The sequence below is a fragment of the Mus caroli genome, chromosome 14 (genome assembly GCF_900094665.2).
Source record: "Mus caroli chromosome 14, CAROLI_EIJ_v1.1, whole genome shotgun sequence".
NCBI lineage: Eukaryota > Metazoa > Chordata > Mammalia > Rodentia > Muridae > Mus > Mus caroli.
This window is the reverse complement of record NC_034583.1, coordinates 110,790,703-110,813,435: the sequence shown is the minus strand read 5'-3', so window position 1 is coordinate 110,813,435 and position 22,733 is coordinate 110,790,703. Positions and strand designations below refer to the sequence as shown.

Below are 22,733 nucleotides of genomic sequence, written 5' to 3'. Positions count from 1 at the left end.
CCTCCCCCGCGCGCCTTCAGGACCATTAGTCATTTGTATCTCATCCTGTTTGAGCCATAGCTGGGTAATTAGCGGACAGTTTGCATGTAAACACATACACCTTTCTCTAGAACTATTTTCCCATCCAGTCTCACAAAGGCAGCTGTGAAAGAGATTAAGGGCAGGTGTGGAACTGTGGGGGACACAGACACAGCAGTTATGTGGCAGGCCAGTTGCCTGCAAGGTCATGTGAGAGTGTACTGTGGGGTGGCAGTTTCAAGAGGATGATGACTCTACAGTCCTGCGCTTGCTCTGTAGTGATCAAGTTGCTGCACTGTGTCCAGGTTGTGTTCTTGGGAACTGTGGGAAGGGTCACTTTAGAATGATTGCTTTTACCACTGACTGTGCTAAGGAAAGGAGCATGGGGGTGGGGTGGGGAGTCTGAGTTAAAGCCTCCCATAAGGGGCAAGATAGCTCAGTGGTTGAGTACTTGATGTGCTCCAGCAGAGAGACTCAGACTTTAGTTCCAGCTGCCCAGGTTGGGTGCCTAACAACCACCTGTAACATAGCTCCCCCGGATCTGACTCCCTCTTCTGGCCCCTGCAGACACCACACGCACATATGGAGTTTCTCTTTCAGGGCCTTGTGTTCTTTTCAAGGCTTCACAGAATCTTGCCTAAGCCCCAAGACTTAACCTACTTCAAGCCTTAAAGGGCCAGCAGCAGCTGCCCTGGGGAGCTCATTAGAACTGATCTCAAAGGCATTCAGCAGCCGTCAATCAGCCCCTGAGACTTGGAGGCACTGGCTAAGCTGTTAGCTCAGAGGGGGAGCTCCCCTGGGTAGGGGGAGCCTAGGTGCCCTTGGTGGGCCAACCCCTCCTACGCAGACCTCCATGGTTGAATCGCCCTAGAGAGGATTAGAAGAGGGCCCAGCAGCCTGTGTTTTAACAGGCTTTTTTTTTTTTTTTTTTTTTTTTTGGGTGATCCTGGCACTGCGGAGTCAGGAAGCAATACTTGTAGATGCCATTCTAATGACACCTCATCTGTAAAGTACATCCCAGCAGCTAGTCAGTCATCCTTCCTGTCAGGTGGTGATGTTCTCTCAGAGGGAGGTAACTAGACAAGGCAGGCTGTCCCCTGGAACCAAACTGCAGGAACTTTACTCAGCCAGTGTTATCTCCTGCTTGTGCCTGGATCCTGTCAGGTGTACCTTGGGTGGTCTTGTGTGATGGCTCAGAAGCCTCACTACTTGTTGCTAGGGCTGCCTCCAGCAGACGCACAGGTGGAGAAAGAGGGAGAACAGCGGGTTCGTGGCAGAACTTAGACTTTGCCTTTGCACAGTTCCTTTTGCTTCTGTGTAAGAGAATTTCAGTCTGTTAAGTATCAAGGAGATGGGGGTGGGGTGGGGGGAGGAGAAGGGGAGAGGGAGAGGGAGTGTTTTCTGCCTAGGGAAAACTGACAGGCATTTCTGAACAACCCAGCATTGTTCTGTAACTATTTTTACTTTATTAGTTTTTTTTTTTTTTTAAAGGAATGGAGATCAGACCCAGGGCCTTGCATATACTAGACATGTATTCTGTCTCTAGGTAAACCCCCGGACCATAATATTTTATGTATGTAGTTTTACCTGTGTGGTTGCACATATTTTTGTGTGTGTATTTATGTTTACATATATAATTTTGTACTTTTGGTAGCTGTATTAGAAACAGGGAAAGGAGCAAATGACATTGGTTTTAATAGTATGCTTTTTAAACCTAGTAAATTCAAAATACTTTTTAGTTTTAATACTAAGATTAGTGATAAGATAGGACTAAAGATTAGTAATAAGCTAGTTTTTGTGGCCCAGGCTTGTACTCTGATGGCTAAGGCTGAAGGATCTCAAGTTGAAGACCTCCTTTGATAGTACAGAAAATTTAAGCCTGGAAACTAGAGAGACCCTGTCTCAAAGTCAAAAAGGGTTGGGGATACAGCTTAACCATGCAGTATTTGCCTAGCATGCAGAGGGCCCTAGCTGCAATTCCCAGTTGCATTTTCTCCCACTATAAAGATATTTTACATTGTTCTTGTCTTACATAGTCTTTGAAACTCAGTTGTGGACATCTCTGTGTCTGAGAACCCATGTGGCTAGTGGCTACGAGGTTGGACAGGGCAGGCCTAGCCCATTTCCTCCCCTAGTTGGTATCAAAGTTGCTTGTTTGCATTCCTTTTAGACCAGTGTAGACGCCTCCTACAGGAGGTTTCATGCTCCATGGACATCCCATTTCTTATACAAAGACCTGAGATGAAACCTAACAACAGATGTTAGAAAAACATAACTGGGGGTGGCTAGCATACACTTACAATCCCAGGGCTGAGGGGGGGAGGGGTGGGCAGAGACAACAAGGCAGAGGGCACCTGAGGCTGTCTGCTGGCCTCCACACTCACACATATACCCCCTGCCCCCATACACACACACACACACACACACACACACACACACACACACACGAGAGAGAGAGAGAGAGAGAGAGAGAGAGAGAGAGAGTATGAGTGTGTATTTGTGTGTCAGAGTCAGAGAAATTGAACAGCAAGGAGTTTCATCTGTGAATGGATTAGTATATACAGAGGAACACTTTGGTTCTCTTGACCGCTTTGGTGGACATTTCTGAAGTGTTGTCTCATGAAACGAAACGAAATGAGACACGCAGAGTCTGGCAAAGTCAGTGCCGCGGTAGAAGAGTAAAGTGAGCCGGGTCAACTCTGGCTTTGATGTTTGTCTGCTTGCTGCTGTGGTGTCTTCACTCTGTGTCCCTGAGGTGAACAGTGACCAGGAGGTGACACATCAGCCCTCTGGCAGCTGCTGTAGTTGTTCTAACTCCATTGTTAACGGAGTAGTAAATGTAGAAGACCCCTGTCTTGCCCCGTGTTAATGGCCTCTAAGGTAGTGTGCATTGCAATTGTTCCAGAAATGAGATGTTGAGGGAAGGTGTTGTTTGACATCGTTGTACTTTTTTTGTTGTTTTTTGTTTTTTTTTGTTTTTGTTTTTTCGAGACAGGGTTTCTCTGTATAGTCCTGGCTGTCCTGGAACTCACTTTGTAGACCAGGCTAGCCTCGAACTCAGAAATCCGCCTGCCTCTGCCTCCCGAGTGCTGGGATTAAAGGCGTGCGCCACCACGCCCGGCTCGTTGTACTTTTTAAATGCACTCGGGGAATTAGAGACAGAGGATTGCTGTTTAAGGTCACTGGTCACATCTCACTGAGATTCTTATCTCAATAAAGTAAATACAATGTGGAGCTGGGCATGGCAGTGTGAGAGTGCTATAACCACGGCACTCGAAGGCAAGGAGGATTGTGGTGTAGTCAAGGCCATAATAAGTTCCAGGCCAGACCATGTCCCAAAACCAGAAAACCCACCACGCATGCATCTAGCTTCTCTGTTGCTGTGATAAAACACGCTGGCTGAAATCAACATGGGAAGAATGGTTTTCTTTGGGTTACCTTCCCAGATCACAGCTTGTCACTGAGGGACATCAGGGCAGGAACCCACACAGGAACTTCAAGCAGCTGCTGTTAGCTTGCCCTCTGGCTGGCTCAGTCGGTGCCCTTACAGGAGCCAGGACCAAGCCTAGGCATGGTACCAACCACAGAGGGCAGAGCCCTCCTATGTCAATCAACAAGGAAGACACTCCCTCTTCCCAGGTGACTCTAGGTTGTTCCAAGTTGACAATAAAACTAACCTGGACAGCCGCCAGTAGACAAGCCAAAATGAAGATGCTACAAACTAAACTTATTTCCTATTTCTTATTTTACCTGCATTCTTAGGAGATTCATGTCAGGGAATTGACAGGCTCGTGAAGGATGCAGCTCTACAGTGTGAGTCTGAGGAGCAGGCTTCTTTCGAAAGGACACTAATATAGCTTGTAATGTCAGCACCTTTTCTTCTGACTGAATTGCGGTGAATTATAGATGCTCGTGGAAGATGTCATTTTATTCCTCTTGGAAAGCCCTGGAATCTCAGTTTGCTCTTTTCTGACCGAATCTCTCTGTTGCTGGGAGTTAGCACGAGTCACAGGCTTAACTTGAGTGGAAGCTTGTAAGTCAGCCTGCAGGCGAGAAAGGGGATGGCAGTAGCATTGTGGACAGGGAACCACATGCTAGCATTGGCTTTGTTCTTCATCCTTCTGGGAAACTGTTCTGCTAAGCAAGGGTTTCATGTGTGACACAGCATTAGAAGCATTTGAGAGATGTATGCCCCTTTCCTGTCCTGGAGGGCCTTTCTTGCAGGTACAAACCTGCAGGGGGGGTCAGGGACTGAGTCTCCCCCAAAGCTGACTCATAGGAAACAGTCAATCATGGAACACTTGAGTAACGCTTATGTATGTCTCATCCAGGAGAAGACAGTAAACTTCCAGCTTCAGTCTCCGTTCTAGTTTAACCCCTGCTTTTTGCCACCTATAACCCCTTACCTCATACCTGTGCACAGGCAATCCTGGACCTACCCTGATTCCTCATTTGCAAGTGGATGTCTGCTTTCCACGGATCTCAAGTTACTAAAGCAAACCCAGCAATTCCAAACATAGGTGAGCATCAGCCTGCAGCGCGTTCACCTGGGAGAGTCCTGGCTTTCAGCTCAAGATGCTAATTAGGATAATACATAATAATAGTTTATAATAGTAGTAATTTATTATTTATTTATTTATTTATTTATTTATTGCTATTTTAAAACTCTCCAAGTCAGTGGACAACCAGGTATAACAACTCTAAGACAGGCTTTTGCCTCACCTCCTTTCGGCTGATCCAGGAAGACATTCCTCAGGATTGAGTGTTCTAGGGCCTCATGAAAAGGAAGAACCTTCACACTGGAGTTTGAGAGGTGAGCAGGCATCTGACAGCCTTTGAGGTGGTGGAGGAGCATTCCAGATTGACAGCTTGCCTTTCCAGAGACAGGGAAGTGAGACATCAGGAGGCAGCAACGTCAGCCCTTGTGACCTTTGTGCAAGAGTTCCGGGAAGAGAAGAACAGGAACTCTAGGTCCGTGGGCTACATCACCTGTGACGGCAGAGGCAGAGGTGAAGGCGCCTTGTCTGGGAGCACAACCCAGCTTGTTGTTCCTTCTCTCCTTGTCCTCTTTCCTCTCAGAGCCTTTAGTAGGTCTGGCTGTAGCTGAACAAGGAAACAAGGATTCCAAGAGTGTGGCTTGGTTCTGCGGCTCAGACTGTCCCAGAGCGCTGGTTACCTTCTGACGGAGAACGCTGAGTTTTTAACTCCCAGGTCCTGATGTCTTCCAAGCGTCTAGCCACTTGGACCTTTTGAAGTCAGTTGATTTTTATCAAGGTCAAGGGATAAAAGATCCACGCACATAAGTCTGTTTAGAGATTGCCTGTGCCCTGGCGTCTGGCTTTAGTTAGTTGAACTGGCCCAGGAGGCAAAAGAAGCAAAAGAAAGAGGCAGCTGGGCAGTGGTGGCGCACGCCTTTAATCCCAGCACTCGGGAGGCAGAGGCAGGCAGATTTCTGAGTTCAAGGACAGCCTGGTCTACAGAGTGAGTTTCAGGTCATCCAGGGCTACACAGAGAAACCCTGCTTTGTAAAAGAAAGAGGCAAAACCAGTTTATGTTTCCAGCTTTGCTTTGTGGACCGCAGGTTTTAGAGGAAATGTTTTATTTATTTTTTTGCTCAAGGATTTCATTTAAGGGTTACTCCTTGATTTCTGAGCATTCCCCCGGTGCTCTGTTAAATCTGATAACTGAACTGAGGAGTCACCACACTCTGGTACCAGCTCCACAAGAAGCAGCACACAGGCATTGGCCATGACTGCATTTAAATTATTTCCCAAATGGCTTTGAAATGGTAAAGTATTTAATTTAATGTAATTCATGCTTATTAAAGAAAATTTTAAAAATCTGGCTAAATAGAAGGAAAGAACTCCCTTTGTTCTCCGTTTCAAACATAATCGTTATTAATACTGACTTTTATTTAATTTCTCCAGACCTTTCTTTTCAGGCACAGAAAAATTTCCAGTATTCTTTATGCCTCCCCTAAGATGCTTATGTGAGCAAAAGGGGGAGGTAAAATTTTGTCTGAAACAAAGCTAAAACGATTGAAAGCTACTTAATCACCATGGCTCGGATTAAGTAGGACCCCAGCTCAAAACTATGGCACAGTGTGAATTTAGGTTAAGCTATTTGATTTTGAGGCATACCCAGTCTCTGTAAACAATAGTACTCACTGTGATGCTGAAGGGGCTGAGTTGGATTGAAATCAACAAGAATGTGTGTCAAGTGCCTGGAGACTGGGCAAAATTTTTATTTTTTATTTTTTGCATATCCCTGCCACAATTATAATTAAAAAAAAAAAAGTCTCCACATCCCCCATTGAGGCTTTGGCAGAGCATAAATAGAAAAGCGTGTTAGGTGAGCCCTTGCTGCTGTGTGCAGCGTTGGAAGCATCATTTATTTTGTATTTAACTTCATCTGAGCACACAAAAGGCTCAACCTGGCTGGGCACACCGTTCTCCAGACCTCCGTTTTCAGAGGTTGATTAATCATCCTATTCATTCCATCATGCTTTGCCCTCCCGAGACAGGAAAGAGGGTCCGTTGTATTCCACGCATAACTATGGTTTAAATTGTGTTTTAGGAACAGCAAAGTGGCTTATTAGGTCAAAGGTCTTGATGCGAAATCATAATGACCTGAGTTCAATCCCTGGAACCTGTGATAGAAGGTGAGACTCAGACCCAGAGAATGACCCTTTTGGGTCCACACACTCACAGACACACCACACACACAAACAGTAAATACAATGAAAAATTTAAGTGACGAGATTATTTTTTGGGTGGCAAGATGGCTCTGTGGTTAAGAGTTTGTATTTGCTACGTAGGACACAAGTTTGATCCCCAGTATCCATGTCTAGTGGCTTACGGCTGCTTGTGACTCTGCTGCAGGTGATCTCACACCTTCTTCTGACCTGTGAGGCCATCTGCATTCATACTCATGTATACATGCGGACACAAACATGTACACATGATTAAAAAGTAAAATAAACCTTTTTTTTAAAAAAAAAAAAAAGAATTATCCCAATTGACAATAATCGTATGTATTTATAGAGCACAGTGAGATGTTTTGGAATGTGTTTATATTGCAGAATGATTTAATCAAACATTGAATTACTATTTCGTGCTTTTAAAAATCATTTGTATATGAGGAAACGTCTAAAATCTAGTTTTAAGGGATTATTTATTTATTTTTGTTTTTTTGAAACAGGGTTTCACTATTGTAGCCATGACTGGCCTGGAACTTACTGTATAGACTAGACTCATAGAGACCTGCCCGCATGCTGGGATTGAAGGCATGTGCCACCACCCCTTGCAAAATGTTTGAAGTTATGTGGACATGCTACCCACATACCATCAGACTGCTGGGGCAGCTGTGGAAGACAGCTGATGAAGCCGGCTGTAGCTCTGTCCTCACAGTGGCCATAGGTGTCATCTATGCTCTGTGGTTCATGCTTTGATTGATTAGAAGCAGAGAGAAGGGGATCCTGGACCACCCTCTTTATACTTAACCCTCCTCGTTGACTGTGTTTCTATTTTCGATTCTCTGTACTGTCATATGCAAACAGTGAAGACATTCATTTGGTTTACTTACATGTTTCTGTAGCACTGAGGTAGGGTCCTGGGACTTCTCGGGGTGCATTGCCCGGGAGTGACATGAGTGAGTCCCAAACACTGGCTGTGTTCTCTAGTCTTCGTCCGTCTCATCCGTTCACATGGGAAGTTAGTTACAATAGGCAGTAGAGCATGGGGGATACCACTGGTCCCGGTGTAGCAGCAGGACAAGGTGGGGTCTCATCATCGCTGCTGCTGATGTTATCTTAAGGAAGGGATGTGGTCTATGGGGTTTTAAATAGGAAGACTTCCTAGTTGGGAAGCAGGTATTACTGTACATGGTCATTGTCTTGAGCACAAGCTAATGTGAGCCGGAAGAGCTGGGGCGAAGGCTTCAACCTGTTTGCATAATTTCCTCAAAGTGGACTTTCCCTTCTACCCTTTTCCCTTCAACTTTTTTCTGGGAGGAAGGTGCCCCTGGGTTTGCCCAGAGGCCTGTCCTCAGCAGCCTTTATGCCTCTGGGGAATCATTAGAGCTACATGACCTACCACCTACCGTTAGCTTGTCTCTCACTATAAAGTTTGATGGTCTGTTGGCTTGGTTCCTTGTAAACACCATGGAAATATGTTAGGTCAATTTAACAGGCACAAATAGAGATTTTATAAACCTTAAAATGTCTTTAAAATGTAATCTGTAAGCACTCTCTCAAGAGCATCATCCGGCAGTGGGGTTGTATATTGGCCTTCAGTTGTCCATAGGTCCTGAGGGTTCCTGATGTGGCCTCAGGCAGCAGGTTAGACTTGTCTTCATGGTGACAGTCTTGACTGCTATCTCATGGCAGTTAAGTTGCTGCTATCCCTACCAACATGAAACCTGGGCTTGTCAATGTCCTGAGATTGGTGAGTCTCCTCTTCCTGTGGTGGGCAGGCCCTCTTGTAGCCTTCCTCTGAGAACTGGATATGCTCCGGGGGCCTCAGAGAGCTCACGGTCACATGAAGCTTCACCATGGTAGAAGTCTCACAGATCCCTAACTAAGAAGCACTGGTAATGTGGATTTCATTTCTGTGGTTATTCAATCAAATAGATACGTGAGTCGAGCTTCAGACTTAGGCTGCCGTTATTAGGGAGATAACATAGGGAGTCAAACTATCTTTAATTGTGAGTCCTGGGTATGAAACTCAGGTCATCAAGCTTGGTAGCGTGTGCCTTTCCCCACTGAGCTAACTCCTCACCCGTTGTCAGTGCTTTTTAAGAGCCCAACTATACTGTGTTGATATACAGCGGATTTACACAAAACACCTGGCAAGTTTTGTAGAATAACATTTTCTTAGCTGAGAAAAAGGGACATTTTAATTGTTACTAAACTGTCCCTTGGGCTTTGACTTGTGAGAGGTTAGAGGTACGAGGCTGGGAAATGTTCCTGGAGAGCCACGGGTGGTGCCCAGAGGGTTAACAGGGGGAAATATCCCACCTGGGAGGATCAGGGAGGCTTTCTGGGATAGGAGGCATTGAAATGGGTTTGAGCATGAGCAGGGACCTGCAGTTTCTCAGAACTGTGGCGGACACTCTCATGGGAGGACGAAGACAGAAATAAGGTCTAGGGCTAACCTTTCTTAGAATAAAAAAAAAACCCTAGGAAAATTCCTTAAATTTCCTGTAAACTTTTATAGTTTTGAGTACCCAGTAGATAGGGATGAATATGTGTTAAGATTGAGAACTAAACCCTCGTCTGTGGAAGCATTCACTGGGTCCAGAGTTAAATCTATTCCACTGTAATATTCTAATGTCTTCTCAGTGTACAGTCCTGGGTCTCTTGATTGGAAGGGTTTAGCCAGTGGGTATGTGAAACCATTGAGGTCAGCAAGTCCAGGAGCTCAGTGACATTGTTGTAGCTGGAATCCAGAGATCTGACATGGACCTCTTTATAGACCACTGTGAAGGGAAACCTGGCCACCTGCTTCCTGTCCTCTGAAATGGTGTTTCCTCTGGGGGCTGTACTGCTCAGATATCCTCTGCTGTCCTGAGGCATAGAGAAAACACATCCTTTTCCAAGGCTCAGGGTGAGAGTGCATGCGCTGCCTTCAGCTTCCTTGGTGACTCTACCTGCAGCTCCCTTGAAGAGAGCAGAAAACGGTGGCTGGGGTGACACAGAGTTGCCTCAGAACTTTCCAGTTCAGTGAGCTGGGCCACTTGAGGGGGGCCGGCTATCTTGGGAAGGTGACTCTGTTACTTGGTCTGTGGTGTAAATAGAATTTTGTAGTGCACATCCTATAGACACAGTTGAGAACTTTGCCATACATTCAACAGCTCTTCTGACATAAACCTCTGCCAGAGAAACTTTTTACAAGATTCATTTAGAACCTGGCATGTTTTCTCCTCTGGATGGTTTACATTATGGAACTGATCTTGTTTGCTTTTTTGTCCTGGCTGCCTCGGAGCTCAGTGTTTTCCCCTCCCCTTGGTTATAAAAGACATTTAAAGCCATTGCTTTTTTTTTTTTTTTTTTTAAAGAAAATACATAAAATCCTTAAGACAATGCCTATCTGATAACATGAACATGTGGTGTTCCAAACAAGTATTTGAAAACAACTGACAGGTTCAGCAGAGAGGATAGTTAGCAGTGTGTATGCGCATGAGAGAGGTGTGTGTGTGTGTACATAGGTGTGAGCTTGTGTGCATTCAGGAGTGTGAGCACCCATGAAGACCAGAAGTGGTTGTTAGGGTTTTGATTGCTTTTCACCTTACTTTTTTGAGATGGGATTTCTCACTGAGCCTGGAGGTCTTCTATTCTGCTACTGGCTATCAAATTAGCTCCAAAACCCTCCTGTCCCTTCCTCCATCAGCAGTTGGTTTGCAGACATACACACTGCTACACCTGGCTTTTATGTGGGGACTGGGGAATCCACACTCATGACCTCATGCTTGCTGAGCCATCTCCATAGCCCTCTCTTTGCGGCTTTGAGACGCCATCTTGAAAAGTAGTCTAGGCTGCTTTGAACTCAGAGCCCGAGGTGATGAGACTACCGATGTACCATCCCAATTCCCCCAGCCACTAAAGGATTTATTTTCAGTTGCTGCGGTTCTTTGTAAGGTATTGCAACAGCATAGTTGGTGGAATTGTCCTTTTAGGCCGTAAAGCCAGAGTCCCGAATTTAAGACTTAAGTATATTCTTCAGCTTGGGAATAGCAACAGCAGTTATCCCCGAGTGAGCATCTGTAAGTCATTGTGTGAAGGCTGTTTAATATGTATGTTTAAAGTCCGAATCAGTTTGCCCGTGTGAGAAACAGGGCTAAATGACATAGAGTTTCCAAGAGTAGGTAAGACTGCAGACTGTAAGCAGTGCTTTGTACAGGGCAATCGGTGCTTCTCAGGTAACGTCTTACCCTGCAGATTACTATGGATACCACTGCGGTTTGACTCAACGAATTGGATAGCTTGTTTCCTTAGCTGCTGGCTGCTGAGTGGCAGTGGAAATCTGAGGAAGATTAGGCCTATCCTGTGAGCCACCTAGAAGGTTTGTGAGCTGTTGCTCATGTCTGTGGTTTGTGCTGTGATTTCTAGCCTCTTCTCTAGGACACCTCTAAATTTTAATTTTCGTTCTTCTTTTGGCTTTGTTTGTATGTAAGTGAAACTCTCTACTCCTGCTCCTCTGTAACCTTAGAGTGGTTTTTCAAATTCATGGATTCTATTATTTTGGGATGCAGCTTTGATTAGAACGCCAGAGTTTGCCTTGAAAGATAATCTATAAACTAGCCTCTTCTATTTATTTTATTTTATTTATTTATTTACTTTTCTTTCTTGAGACAGGGTCTCTCTGTGAAGTCCTGGCTGTTCTGGAACTTACTATGTAGAGTAGACAGGCCTCAAACTCGGAGTTCCGAAGCCTGCCTCTGTGTCCTGAGCGAAGAGAGTAAAAGAGTGGTCACCACCGTAACCTACCCAGTTTCTAAATCTTGGATAGTTTATTCTTTCTTTTCTTTAGTTTTTCGGGGATGGGGTCATGATGGGTGGGCCTTGAACTTCATATGTGTTTTAGCGATGGAAAGATCTTGAAGTTGTGACCCTTCAGTCTCCACCTCCAGAGTGCTATGATTACAGGCATGGATCCCAATTTCTGAGTTATGTGGTGCTAAGAAGGATTGGACGCAGGGCTTTGTGCGTGCCAGACAAACACTACCAACAGAGCTATGTTCCCAACTCTTTAAAAGTGTATTTATTAGAAAAGCTAGGTTTTGATTTTTTTTTTCTTGATACAGGAGCTCACTTTTTATTCTAGGCAGGCCTTGAACTGGTGGCAATCCTCCTGCCTTAGTTATCCCCGAGTTTTGGAATTATAGGTGTGAACAGCCACACCCAGCAAGTTAACTATTTTTTAAATGGACTCAGTAATTTATTTACTACACAGTGGTGACCATAGTCAGAAGGATTTCTGGTGTTTAAATGACAGTGGCAGGTGCTGAAGGGAAAGAGGGAGGGCAGTTAGGCACTGTGTGGCCTCTCAGTTTCCACTTGAGTCCTACTGAGCTCTGGCAGTCTCAGTCATCCTGGTGCCTGCAGAGTGATGGTGGGGCTGGGTGGGTTTGGACCTGCATTTCTTCTGCTGGCTTCTGGTCCTAATAGGCTTAGACTATTTTGTACATTGAGACTGTGGATGCTATTTACTGACTATTATAATATTTGTATCTGTTACTAGATACTTCTTGATTTCAAAGAAGTAAACAGGCACTAAATGGGAGGGGTTCCACCCGAAGGGCATCTTTACATTTAACCCACCTGTACTATATGCTTTCTGTGCATCTTTGTAGCATACCCCTCCGTGCATCTTTGTAGCATACCCCTCCGTGCATCTTTGTAGCAAACCCCTCCGTGCATCTTTGTAGGGAACCTCTCGGATGCTTGTATTTTGATTTTTGCTAGTTGATCTTTTAAAAAGTTACTCCACCAGGGAATATGAGGAAACAATAAAGATAGCAGACTTCTGCAAGAACATCCATGTATCTCTCTTTTTCAGGATATCTTTGGACTTCCCATCTTTTTCCTATTCTTGAGGGAAGAGACTTTCTGCTTTACATTTCCACTCTGACCTTCTCCATCCTTTAGCACTGGGCACACTACATCCTGGCACACACACATTGTTGTGTGCAAAGAAAATGTCCATGGTAAATGCTTTGGCTGCATTATTAATTTATTCAGCATGGTATCATCTCCCTGGCATAAAACAGTAGATACATGAGTTTGTCTGCTGCTGTCTGTCCTGCAAGGAAAAATGATTTCTTGAACTGTGCCTCCTGGGAACACCGGTGCTTGCTTGTTTGGTCCTGCTTTGATCAGGAGCCAAGTTCTTGGTGCTTAGCCATAACACAAACGAAAGCGTTTTGAAACTGCAACTTTTAGACCAGCCAGGTCACCTAGCTGGGGGCTTCAGATCGGAAGTCCTTATGAGGGAGCCTCGCTGGGATCGGCAGGCTTCCTTCTCAATGCTGCACTATTTGGATTCACATTGATTTGGCCCACGCTGTGTGGAACAGACACAATGAGGCTGGTCTTTCATTGCAGAGGCAGTACACTGTGTATTGTTCTGTTTGGGGGTTGTTTTTCTTTGGCCAGCGAGCAGGAGCCTCCCATTCTCCTAGCTGTAGTAACACCCCTAGAGGCTGGCCTTCTCGGTCATGCCTTCCCCACCCCTCAGGCTCTGCACTTCCAGTGCCTGGGAAACAGGCTTCAGGCTTCCTTTCCTTTCTCTGGCCAGCGGTGCGGCTGGTGGGGGACTCTCAGCTGTCCCTGCTGCAGGCTTTCTGACAGTGGTCTGCGTGGAGAATGCAGGCTGAGAAGTACAGGACGAGTGGTAGAAATGACAAGAAGGAGTTGGTCATCGAGTCCCCCCTGCAGTACAAGGATGCAGCTCAGGCAGACTCGGAGGCAGAGAGCTCCACATTGGTAAGAGTCCAGTCCTGTCGTCCTGTCCCGGGACTGTGACTGCTTCTGAATGAGTCAGTGACCGGCTGCATCCCGCCGCTCTTTCTGACTTTCTGACTTTCTGACTTGGCTCCTCCTGTCTCTAGGGAACCCTTCTCTCTACCTTTCCTTATAGACTGACCTAAAGTCTACTTCCATCCTTCCTCAGGAAAGAAATGTTGAAGTTTGTGGGTGAACAGGTTTCTGGGAGGAACTTTGCATAAAACAATTTAGTATTGTTCAAAAATTTTGTCACACCTAGCCACAACGTTTTTTTTTCAGAAGTCAACTGGGCGGGGGTTTTAACAGCACCCTGGGAGTTGGAAAGGAAGTATTTTGCAGACTTAAACCCTTCTGTGCATTGTCTATTTATGTCAGTAAGAAAACAAGGCAGGTAGGTGCTGAGGAGTGCACGCAGGTCTCTCCCCCTTGTTTATTTTTATCAGGGGAGTTTGTGTTGGACAGAGTCAGAACGAATCTCAGCTGACGGCAAAGTTGATGTTTTAGCATTAGCCAAACCCGTAGTAGTTTGAACAAACTCAAGTGCCTTCTTAGACTCTGGGAGGGAAGACCGTGTAAAGTAATTGTGTTGTTAACCGTCAATGAGTAGGCTGTGCTTCCCGTTTGGAATTTCTTTAGTACAATAAAGGCACATAATTTTTTTAAAGCAAGCTGCAGAAACCACCAGTGTGCTCTGCCGAGGGGACAATTGAGCCTTTCACACGGGCTGTTAAAGGGATTGTCAAGCTAGTGCCTAGTACCTCTGTGTAGCTTTCCCCACCCCAAACATGGAAGTTCAGTTGTGGCTGCTCTAGTGCTCTAGTGTTTGGTTTCCAGTTTACTGCACTGGCAGTTAACAGCTGTGAGGATGGGAGCTTAAACTCTCCAAGAGCATATTTCACCCTGACCGAATGGCTTTCCTTTGTGATGAGGGAGGTTAGCTTACTTGTATTGCCCTGCCTTCAAAACCGTACTGCTTGTTCTTGACTGAAAGTCAAATAAGTTGGCTTCCCTCCCACCCCACCCCGCCACACACACACACAGTCCATTTTTAACATACAGATTTACCGCCTCCGCCCCTTTTCTGGAATATAAAGTTTACAGTTGTTTGCTCCTTATCTTAGATCCTATCTTCAAGCCTGATAGATAGCTCATTGTATCATGCATGGCTTGAGTCACCTGCATGCCTCCTAGGGTGAAATCCTAGAGTGGAAGATGAAGGATGTTGTGTGGTTTGGGTTTCCTGGGTGAATATCCTGAAATGTGTTTTTTCGTGGTTCTCTGGATGTGCAGAACTCGTTATTGGAAGAACTAAGTAGCTTTCAGTGATGTTCTGATTTTTTTTTTCTTTCAAATAATGTAGAAGTGACTTCTCTTAAAAAAAAAAAACAAAACTGACTGCTCTTTCTAGTGTTCTCATGTTTTCTGCGTATGCTGTAGTTCCTTGTTTAGCTCAGTCCAGATGGTTCCACTGGGAATTGTAAAAGACAAGGCTGGGCCAGCTACAGCTGTACACGGGGAAATGCTTCTTGGGACATGGAAACTTCTGGTCCCATGGAGTGGTCCAGTTCCGTGCACCTGCAGAGGGGTGTGGAGAGGGAAGGAAACTGATACAACCAGACAGCTTTCTTATCTGCAGGAGTTTCTCTTCCACAGAGGTAAACAAGATAAGAGGGGAATATCAGATAGAAGCCAGGATGTTTAGGGGGTGCCTAACCAGGGTGAATCTCTTTGTCTGTGAAGACAGCTGCCCACAGTAAATGAGAATGCAGCAAGCTGCTGAGAGCACAGTTTGCTTCTTAGGGGAGCATTCTAAAGTGTGCAGACCCAAGATCAGTATGTTGGGGTGCTGATCACTAGCATAGCACTGATAGCCCCTGAACTTGTGTGAGAATCCCTGAGCCCGTAATCGAGTGAACTATATGGAGAGATGTTTAGCCACAGGGAACATAGTCCATTTAGGAAGTAACATTTAGTTATTACGTGTAGTCCCTAGGAGAAAATAATGAACAATTTAGAAGGGACGACTAATGGTTAATAAAGAATGTAAATTGCATCCCGTTACTCCTGGGGTGGGATCCAGTTTAAAGTCTCATGTATGCAGGTCCCCAAATGCTCTACCATTGAGCCACACTGCAGCCCCTGGAAATAGTTAAGTGAAAGAGACAACCCCTCAAAGGCTGCCGTTGTTGCTAACTTGCTCTGTGTACTCCTGACTTGTCCTGTCTGTGCCTAAGAAAGCACAAGTCTCCATAACCTGTCTGCTTCGGAAAGTCCACGAATACAGAATCTTTTAAGTGTTTTCTCCCAGAACACCTCCAGAACCATGTATGGATTTATGCATGCGTGAGTGTGTGTGTGTGTTTGTGTGTGTGTGTGTGTATGTGTGCCTGCATGAGGATATGCATGTATGCATGTCTATCAGAAATCTGGCTCAGTTCTCATCCCTCAGGTGTAAAGACAGGAGCTTAAATTCCTGTCCCCATCTTATCAGCACTAAGACTGTAAGAACACAGAGCCACATCTGCCTTTAGCACGTGGAGCTGGGGATCAGATTAAGTCCTTAGGCTTGCATGGCAAGCGCTTACCTGACCTCCCGACCCATATATGACTTGTTTTTTATGGCAATGTAATTTTCCCCTTTTAATATCTACTTTAATTGTGTCGTTATTCAGTTTGTTACTAGTTCTTTGCCATCAGTCACAATGCCACAGTGAATGTACTGGTGTATGCATCTTAAAGTGCTTTCTGCAGACTTAGCCTGTAAACTGTTTGAAGTTTCGCCTTGCCGTAGTGCTTCCTTTTCCTCTGGCCTGACAGACTTGACATGTTTAAGGTTTTCCTTTTAGGGCTAGAAAAGCCACTGGTGGTGGTTCTGTTTTTAGATTGAGTTTTGACTTCCAGCACCTTCTGTCTCATTTCCCACCCAATGCTGGAGTATAGGTGCAGGTTACCACACCTGCTGGAAGTCAGTACTTTCAACAAGATCCTGTGCCTAGATGTCAGGAAACCTCTGAGACCAAAGGGTCTGTCTTGTAGGTGGGTCTTGTCTGCATAGTTCTAGAGAGCAGAAGAGACAGATGTCCCTGTGCCACTCAGGTTAACTTCCAAACCATCGGTGGTGACTCTGTGACTGTGGGTGATGTGTGGGGAGCGCTGGGGGTGTTCTTGATGTCTGAGGGCTGTCTGCTCACACTGAATACCACTTTCTCCCCTCCAAATGCTAACTCTTGGAAAGACCTAATTCTAATTGTTATTTTGCTGCCCTTGAGAGGAAAAGGGTGTGGAGCTCCTGGAGTGGAATTTGGCAGATCACTCAGTGGAGCTCCTGGGTGGGATTAATTCTGTGAGGTGGACAGGGAGGAGCTAAACTTCACATGCAAATGGAGTCCTGTTTCCACATACATGTTTGCTTTTTCATATCTTTGTGGGACATAACACATGTTAGCAGATTTGAGTTCTGACTCCAATGTTTGCATGTGATCACTAAGCAGTGTGGCGGCTGCCCATGTGCCCCTTGTAGAGAGAGAGGACTTGGCTTCCAGTGGCCCCATTGGTGCCCAGCTCCTACAGCAGAGCTAGGAGGCGAGGGCCTTTCTGTTCATGGATACAGCACACTGAGTGAAGGAAGACCCAGGTCCTAAAGTGCGGTGTGTGGGCCAGGACTTCATAGTTCAGAAGACTTAGTCACACCAAGAAAGGGCTGCATCTGCATGAGCTACGGTACAAGGAAGGACAACAGTTGGCATTATTTAATGAGTCATTTCTTGGTCATTTGTGTTTCAATATTGTGAGGTTTAGGAATGTTCCTGTCAATTTGTGTGATGACACATTGTAAGGTGGCCAGCATCAGGACATGCACTTCCTGGGAGCTGCATACTCTGCACGACTCTGCCCATCTTCTGGTTTTCTGCTTCATTTGTTTGTCCATTAGCTCATCCAGCCACAGGTATAGGACCTGAGCTCCACCAGGCTTGCTGGGTGGTCACTGAGGCCTGAGTAATGAAGGAGCTCGCTCACATGTAGCCACAGTGTGTGCTAATCTCACCCACTCGCTCCAAACACTCAGAGAAAATTTAACTCATCCCTAGCCGGAGAAAAGGCCACACTGTGTGAAAGTTAAACATTCATACAAGCTGTAGTCTTTCCAGTAAGGACGGGGGTTCCCCACTGTTCCGAGAACTGTTTGCACAGGCAAGGTACCCACTGTTATACACCTATCTTATTTAGTAGTGTAGGAAGGGAGTCTTTATGGAGTACATTCCTAGAAAGAGCAGAGAGACTGACTGCCCTAATGGTGTCCCTCAGGGACTTACATGCCTCTGTCACCACCTCCCTTTCATGCCAAGCTCTTTAGGTTCCTTGCTTTGTAGATATGAAGATCTGTGTTTTTCTTACAGGTGAGGAAACTTGTATGCAGGGGGTTAGTTGGTAATTGGACCTGCATCTCAGAACTACAGAACCAGGATAGCCAACTCCTGGTTAGGTTTCGTGAGTTCTCTCTCTCTCTCTCTCTCTCTCACACACACACACACACACACACACACACACACACACCCGCACGCACATACGTACGTATGCACACAGAGAGAGACAGAGAGAGAGAGACAGACAGACAAAGATAAAGATAGTCATTTAAGCCTGCCATTGGGAAGGGAGAGGTAGAAAGGGAAAAAGGTCTTCATTAAAACTTGAAAATTTCCAGGTAGTGGTGGTGCATGCCTTTAATCCCAGCACTCTGGAGGCAGAAGCAGGCGGATTTCTGAGTTCGAGGCCTGCCTGGTCTACAAAGTAAGTTCCAGGACAGCCAGGGCTACACAGAGAAACCCTGTCTCAGAAAACTAAAACAAACAAATAAACCAAACCAAACCAAACAAACAAAAAAAACCTTGAAAATTGGAGGTGGAGAGAGGGCTCTGTGGCTGAGTGCTTGCAGGATGTTATAGAGCACTGAAGCTCTGTCCCAGGACTTATATCCTTGTCACCATAGCTCTAGAGAATCTGACACCTTCTTTCCCAGGGGGCGTCCTCACACATCCATCATGGGCATATGTAGATGCATATTCACAAACAAATCTTAAAAAGTAAAACACACACACAGACAGACACACACACAGACACAGGCACACAAACACAGAGACACACACACACACAGACACACACAGACAGAAACAGACACAGGCACACACACACAGAGACACAGACACAGGCATAGACACAGACACAGACTCACACAGACACACTCATACACACACACACACAGACAGACACAGACACACACACACACACATACACAGACACACACAGACAGAAACAGACACAGGCACACACACACAGAGACACAGACACAGGCATAGACACAGACAGACTCACACAGACACACTCATACACACACACACACACACAGACAGACACAGACACACACACACATACACAGACACAGACACAGGCATAGACACAGACACAGACTCACACAGACACACTCACTCATACACACACACACACACACACGCACCCTAAAACATGATGAAGACTGTTGGCGGTCAGAACATCTGGCTGAATTATATAGATAAGGAAATAAATACTCGTTGTATATAAAGCGTCTGGAGCTATAGATGAAGAAGTATAGTTGTCCTCCGGTGTCTTTCTTACCTCACTGTTACATGGACCATCTTCCCAGAAAGGTACACAGAAATGATAGACTTTGAAAATGTACAGACATGTGGCTTTCCACCCTAGGTTCCCCTTTCCACCCCTTTACAGCACAAGCCAGGACAATTCTGAATGTTTATCCCCTAATGGTGCAATGGGCACCAAGGAACCTGGAGTGTTTAGAAGAGGTTTCTGTTGGCCCAACAAGACAGAAGAAATATTCTTGTCAAATTTTCAGGTCATCCCTTCACCCCCACCCGCCCCCTGCAGAGCTTTGGTATTTTCATCTGTGCAGTGAGAGGTAGTGGGTAGGTTGCCTTTCATATCTCTCCTAGAACAGCCCAGGGTTGGGGGCAGGACTAAGATCATAGAGATTTAAGCTTAGTTTATGTAAAAGTGTTTAGCTTGGGGGACTGTCCTGTTAGGATTACTATGGCTGTGATGAAACACCATGATTAAAAGCAAGTTGGAAAGGAAGGGATTTATTTGGCTTACACACTTCTACTTCCAGGTTCATCATCAAAGGAAGTCAGGATAGGCACTCACACAGGGCAGGAACTTGGAGGCAGAGGCCATGGAGGAGTGCTGCTTACTGGCTTGCTCCTCATGGCTTGCTCGACCTGCTTTCTTATAGAACTCAGGACCATCTGCCCAGGGGTGGCACCACCAACAATGGGCTGGGCCCTTCTGTACTAATTGCTAATTAAGAAGATGCTCTACAGCCAGATTTTGTGGGGGAATTTTCACAATTGAGATTCAGATAGAGGATTCTAGCTCATGTCAAGTTGACATAAAACTAGTCAGCACAGGTACCATATATAGAACAATTGGGGTGCCGTCTCATCATGGTCAGTGACTGAGTCAGGAGAGGCGTAGAAGGGAGGCAGAATTTGGGACAGTGGATAGGAGATTTTGGAAGTCCCACTTGAGCCTCCAAACTACCGGTGAAGGTAATTTTAGAACTAAGATGTCTTGGATTATAGTTGTTATTAAATTTTTCTAGAAGTTTGAAATACCCTGTAACTTGATACAACTAATTCAGAATTTTTCCTGGAAAGGTGTTCCGAGGCTGAGGAAGTTTGGAGGGTCCTCATTCCTTACAGGTGTACATACCTCTAACCAGAAGGATGATAAGGAGCCTGTCAGCTTCCCGGATCGGGGTTGGGGTTGTATCCAGATTTCATTTCTGTGGAGGCAGTTCCTCCCCAGGGAAGGACTGCCAGGGCCTGGCACTGTGCTAAGGAGGCACACTTGTACTGTACATTGTCTGGACAGTTCCCTGGAGGTAGGAGCTGCCCCTCGCTTCCCAGGGCTCAGCATGGCCTGTCCCAGGGCTCAGCATCCCACGGTCCTGACTGTCCTTATCTCCTTCACAGAGACTCTGAAGCATGGTCTCCTTGACACACAGAGGCTGGCTTTGAACTTGGCTCTGCTGTCACTCACTGAGGGCTGCTCTCCTGTTCCTTTTCCCCCACCTGAGATCAGCTGCCAGCACCCTGCTGTGTTGCTAAAAAGAGCTGGAGGAAGCAGCAGCTGGACTTCAGTTTGATGTCCCCAGCAGCAAGGCTGTCGCTGGTTAGTCGAGTTGAATGAAACTGGTAGTCTAATTAATGTTTATGACTGGACTTGGCTGCAGAAGGGCAAACTTAGATCCCCAAAGTGACGCGCCCTCCTGAGTCCCTCTGTGCTGGTAATTCTTTTTGTCACCTGTACCTGTATCTTTCTAGAAGCCATAGCTGAAATTTGCAGCCATGTGAGTGTTAGAGAACACTAGGAGCGACCTTCTCATGTTGGCTCCCACTTATTCTGATCCATTCTGTGCTTGATGGAGACTGGAAAGACAGGGACGAAGATGGCTGTTACCAGGACAGGATGTTGCAGATAGGGGCTTCTCAGAGACCCAGGCTCTCCCTCCTCCCGCTCTGCCTCATGGGGACAGCTTTGACCACTCCATCTCTACTGTGGTGGTTTTTAAAAAACAAAAGAGAGTTTCAGAAAGTAAACATTTTCTTTTTGACACCAAACCTTAAAAATAACAGAAATAGCCATGCGTGGTGGCGCACGCCTTTAATCCCAGCACTTGGTAGGCAGAGGCAGGCGGATTTCTGAGTTCGAGGCCAGCCTGGTCTACAAAGTGAGTTCCAGGACAGCCAGGGCTATAAAGAGAAACCCTGTCTCGANTCGAGGCCAGCCTGGTCTACAAAGTGAGTTCCAGGACAGCCAGGGCTATAAAGAGAAACCCTGTCTCGAAAAAAAAAAAAAAAAAAAAAAAAAAACCAAAAAGCAAAAACAAACAAACTAACAAAAAACCCAGAAATAGTACGTAATTAGTATATACTTTAAACTTCTTGATAGCTGAAGTAAGGTAGCCTGAAACAGATGTCATTGATTATTATCCAAGAATTTCTTAATAAAATATTTCTAATCTTTATAAAAATATCAAGGTAGTTATGCATTCTTCTAGTCAGACTGACACTAACACTTAGTCTCTGCCTATACCTCATGTGAACTCATAACAGTCACTGTGTGTTTGTGTACCCTCATTGGGCTGGAGCTTACCCGTAGGTTAAGCTGGCCAGCAAAGCCCTAAGGACCTCCCTGCCTCATCCTCTTGGCCTGGGATTATAGATATGACGCCATCTCTGCTTCTTTTCATGTTACAAGGCAAACACCTCTCTGACTGAGCCATCTCTCCAGCCCCAGAATAGCTACATTTTAAATAATTAGCAGTCACATGTAGCTAGTAGCCACCTTACTGAATACCACTAAGTATTACTTGTCCATAAATTTACACATTTAGTCTCCAAATAGGAATGTGTTGTGGAGAGGGGTGAGTCTCTGGATGAGGTAACAACGTATCTGTGAATCTGTAGGAAGAAAACAAATGATGTTAGTGTAAATCAAGGTGTTCCTTGCAAAGTTCACGCCTAAGTGCTTTCTTGCATGCATGCGAGGTCTAGTGCCTGGTAGCATCTGTGTGTATCCACGAACATGAGCATGCACTTCAGAGTAAGATTATTAATATTCATCTGGGACATGAGTGTTGTTGAACAAGCACACTCTCTTTGTGTGGAGTGAGACTGTCAAGCCTTGGGCACAGGATTGGCTCAGCAGAGCTCAGCATTGATCAGAAAGGCCCTGCACTTGTGCCATCCATGTCTGTGTGTGTGCAGCAGGGAGGTGCTCAGTGCAGACCTGAGGCGTATGGCACTGGAGGTGGGGGGAGGTGGGGAGGATGACACCTCAGGGTTACCATCTGTGCGGCCTTCCTTAAATCATCTCACTCCCCTGAGCTTGTTCTATGAGATAGGAATGTATGTAGCCTGGTGAAAGATGTGCCAGTTGAAGGGTAAGGTTGTACTGAAGTTGACTGACTGTACTGGCTGCTTGCTGTTTGGTTTAGGACCCTAGGACTAGGGATTAAGGTGCATGCTTTACATATCAAAGTAGACCTGGCCTCCAGGTTCTCTCAGCATCCCTCAGTCCCTACCTGACATACACTCCCTCCCAGCCTTGAACTCTCCCTCTCCCCTCTCCCCTCTCCCCTCTCCCCTCTCCCCTC

At 45.7% G+C, this 22,733-nt stretch overlaps 1 protein-coding gene across 21 annotated transcripts in view; it reads left to right on the top strand.

Annotated features, from left to right (window-relative positions):
* Window positions 1-22,733, top strand: part of Dock9 (dedicator of cytokinesis 9) — a 254,169-nt gene that overhangs the window by 84,116 nt on the left and 147,320 nt on the right. For 6 of the 21 annotated variants that reach the window (XM_029469283.1, XM_029469298.1, XM_029469299.1 and 3 more), the window contains exon 1: window positions 13,286-13,501. The exons of the other annotated variants lie outside the window; for them this stretch is intronic. In XM_029469283.1, coding sequence (XP_029325143.1) covers window positions 13,382-13,501 — 120 coding nt within the window. In that variant the 5' untranslated portion in view covers window positions 13,286-13,381. Of the gene's footprint in view, window positions 1-13,285; window positions 13,502-22,733 lie in introns of those variants that run through there. 21 annotated transcript variants of the gene reach the window in all.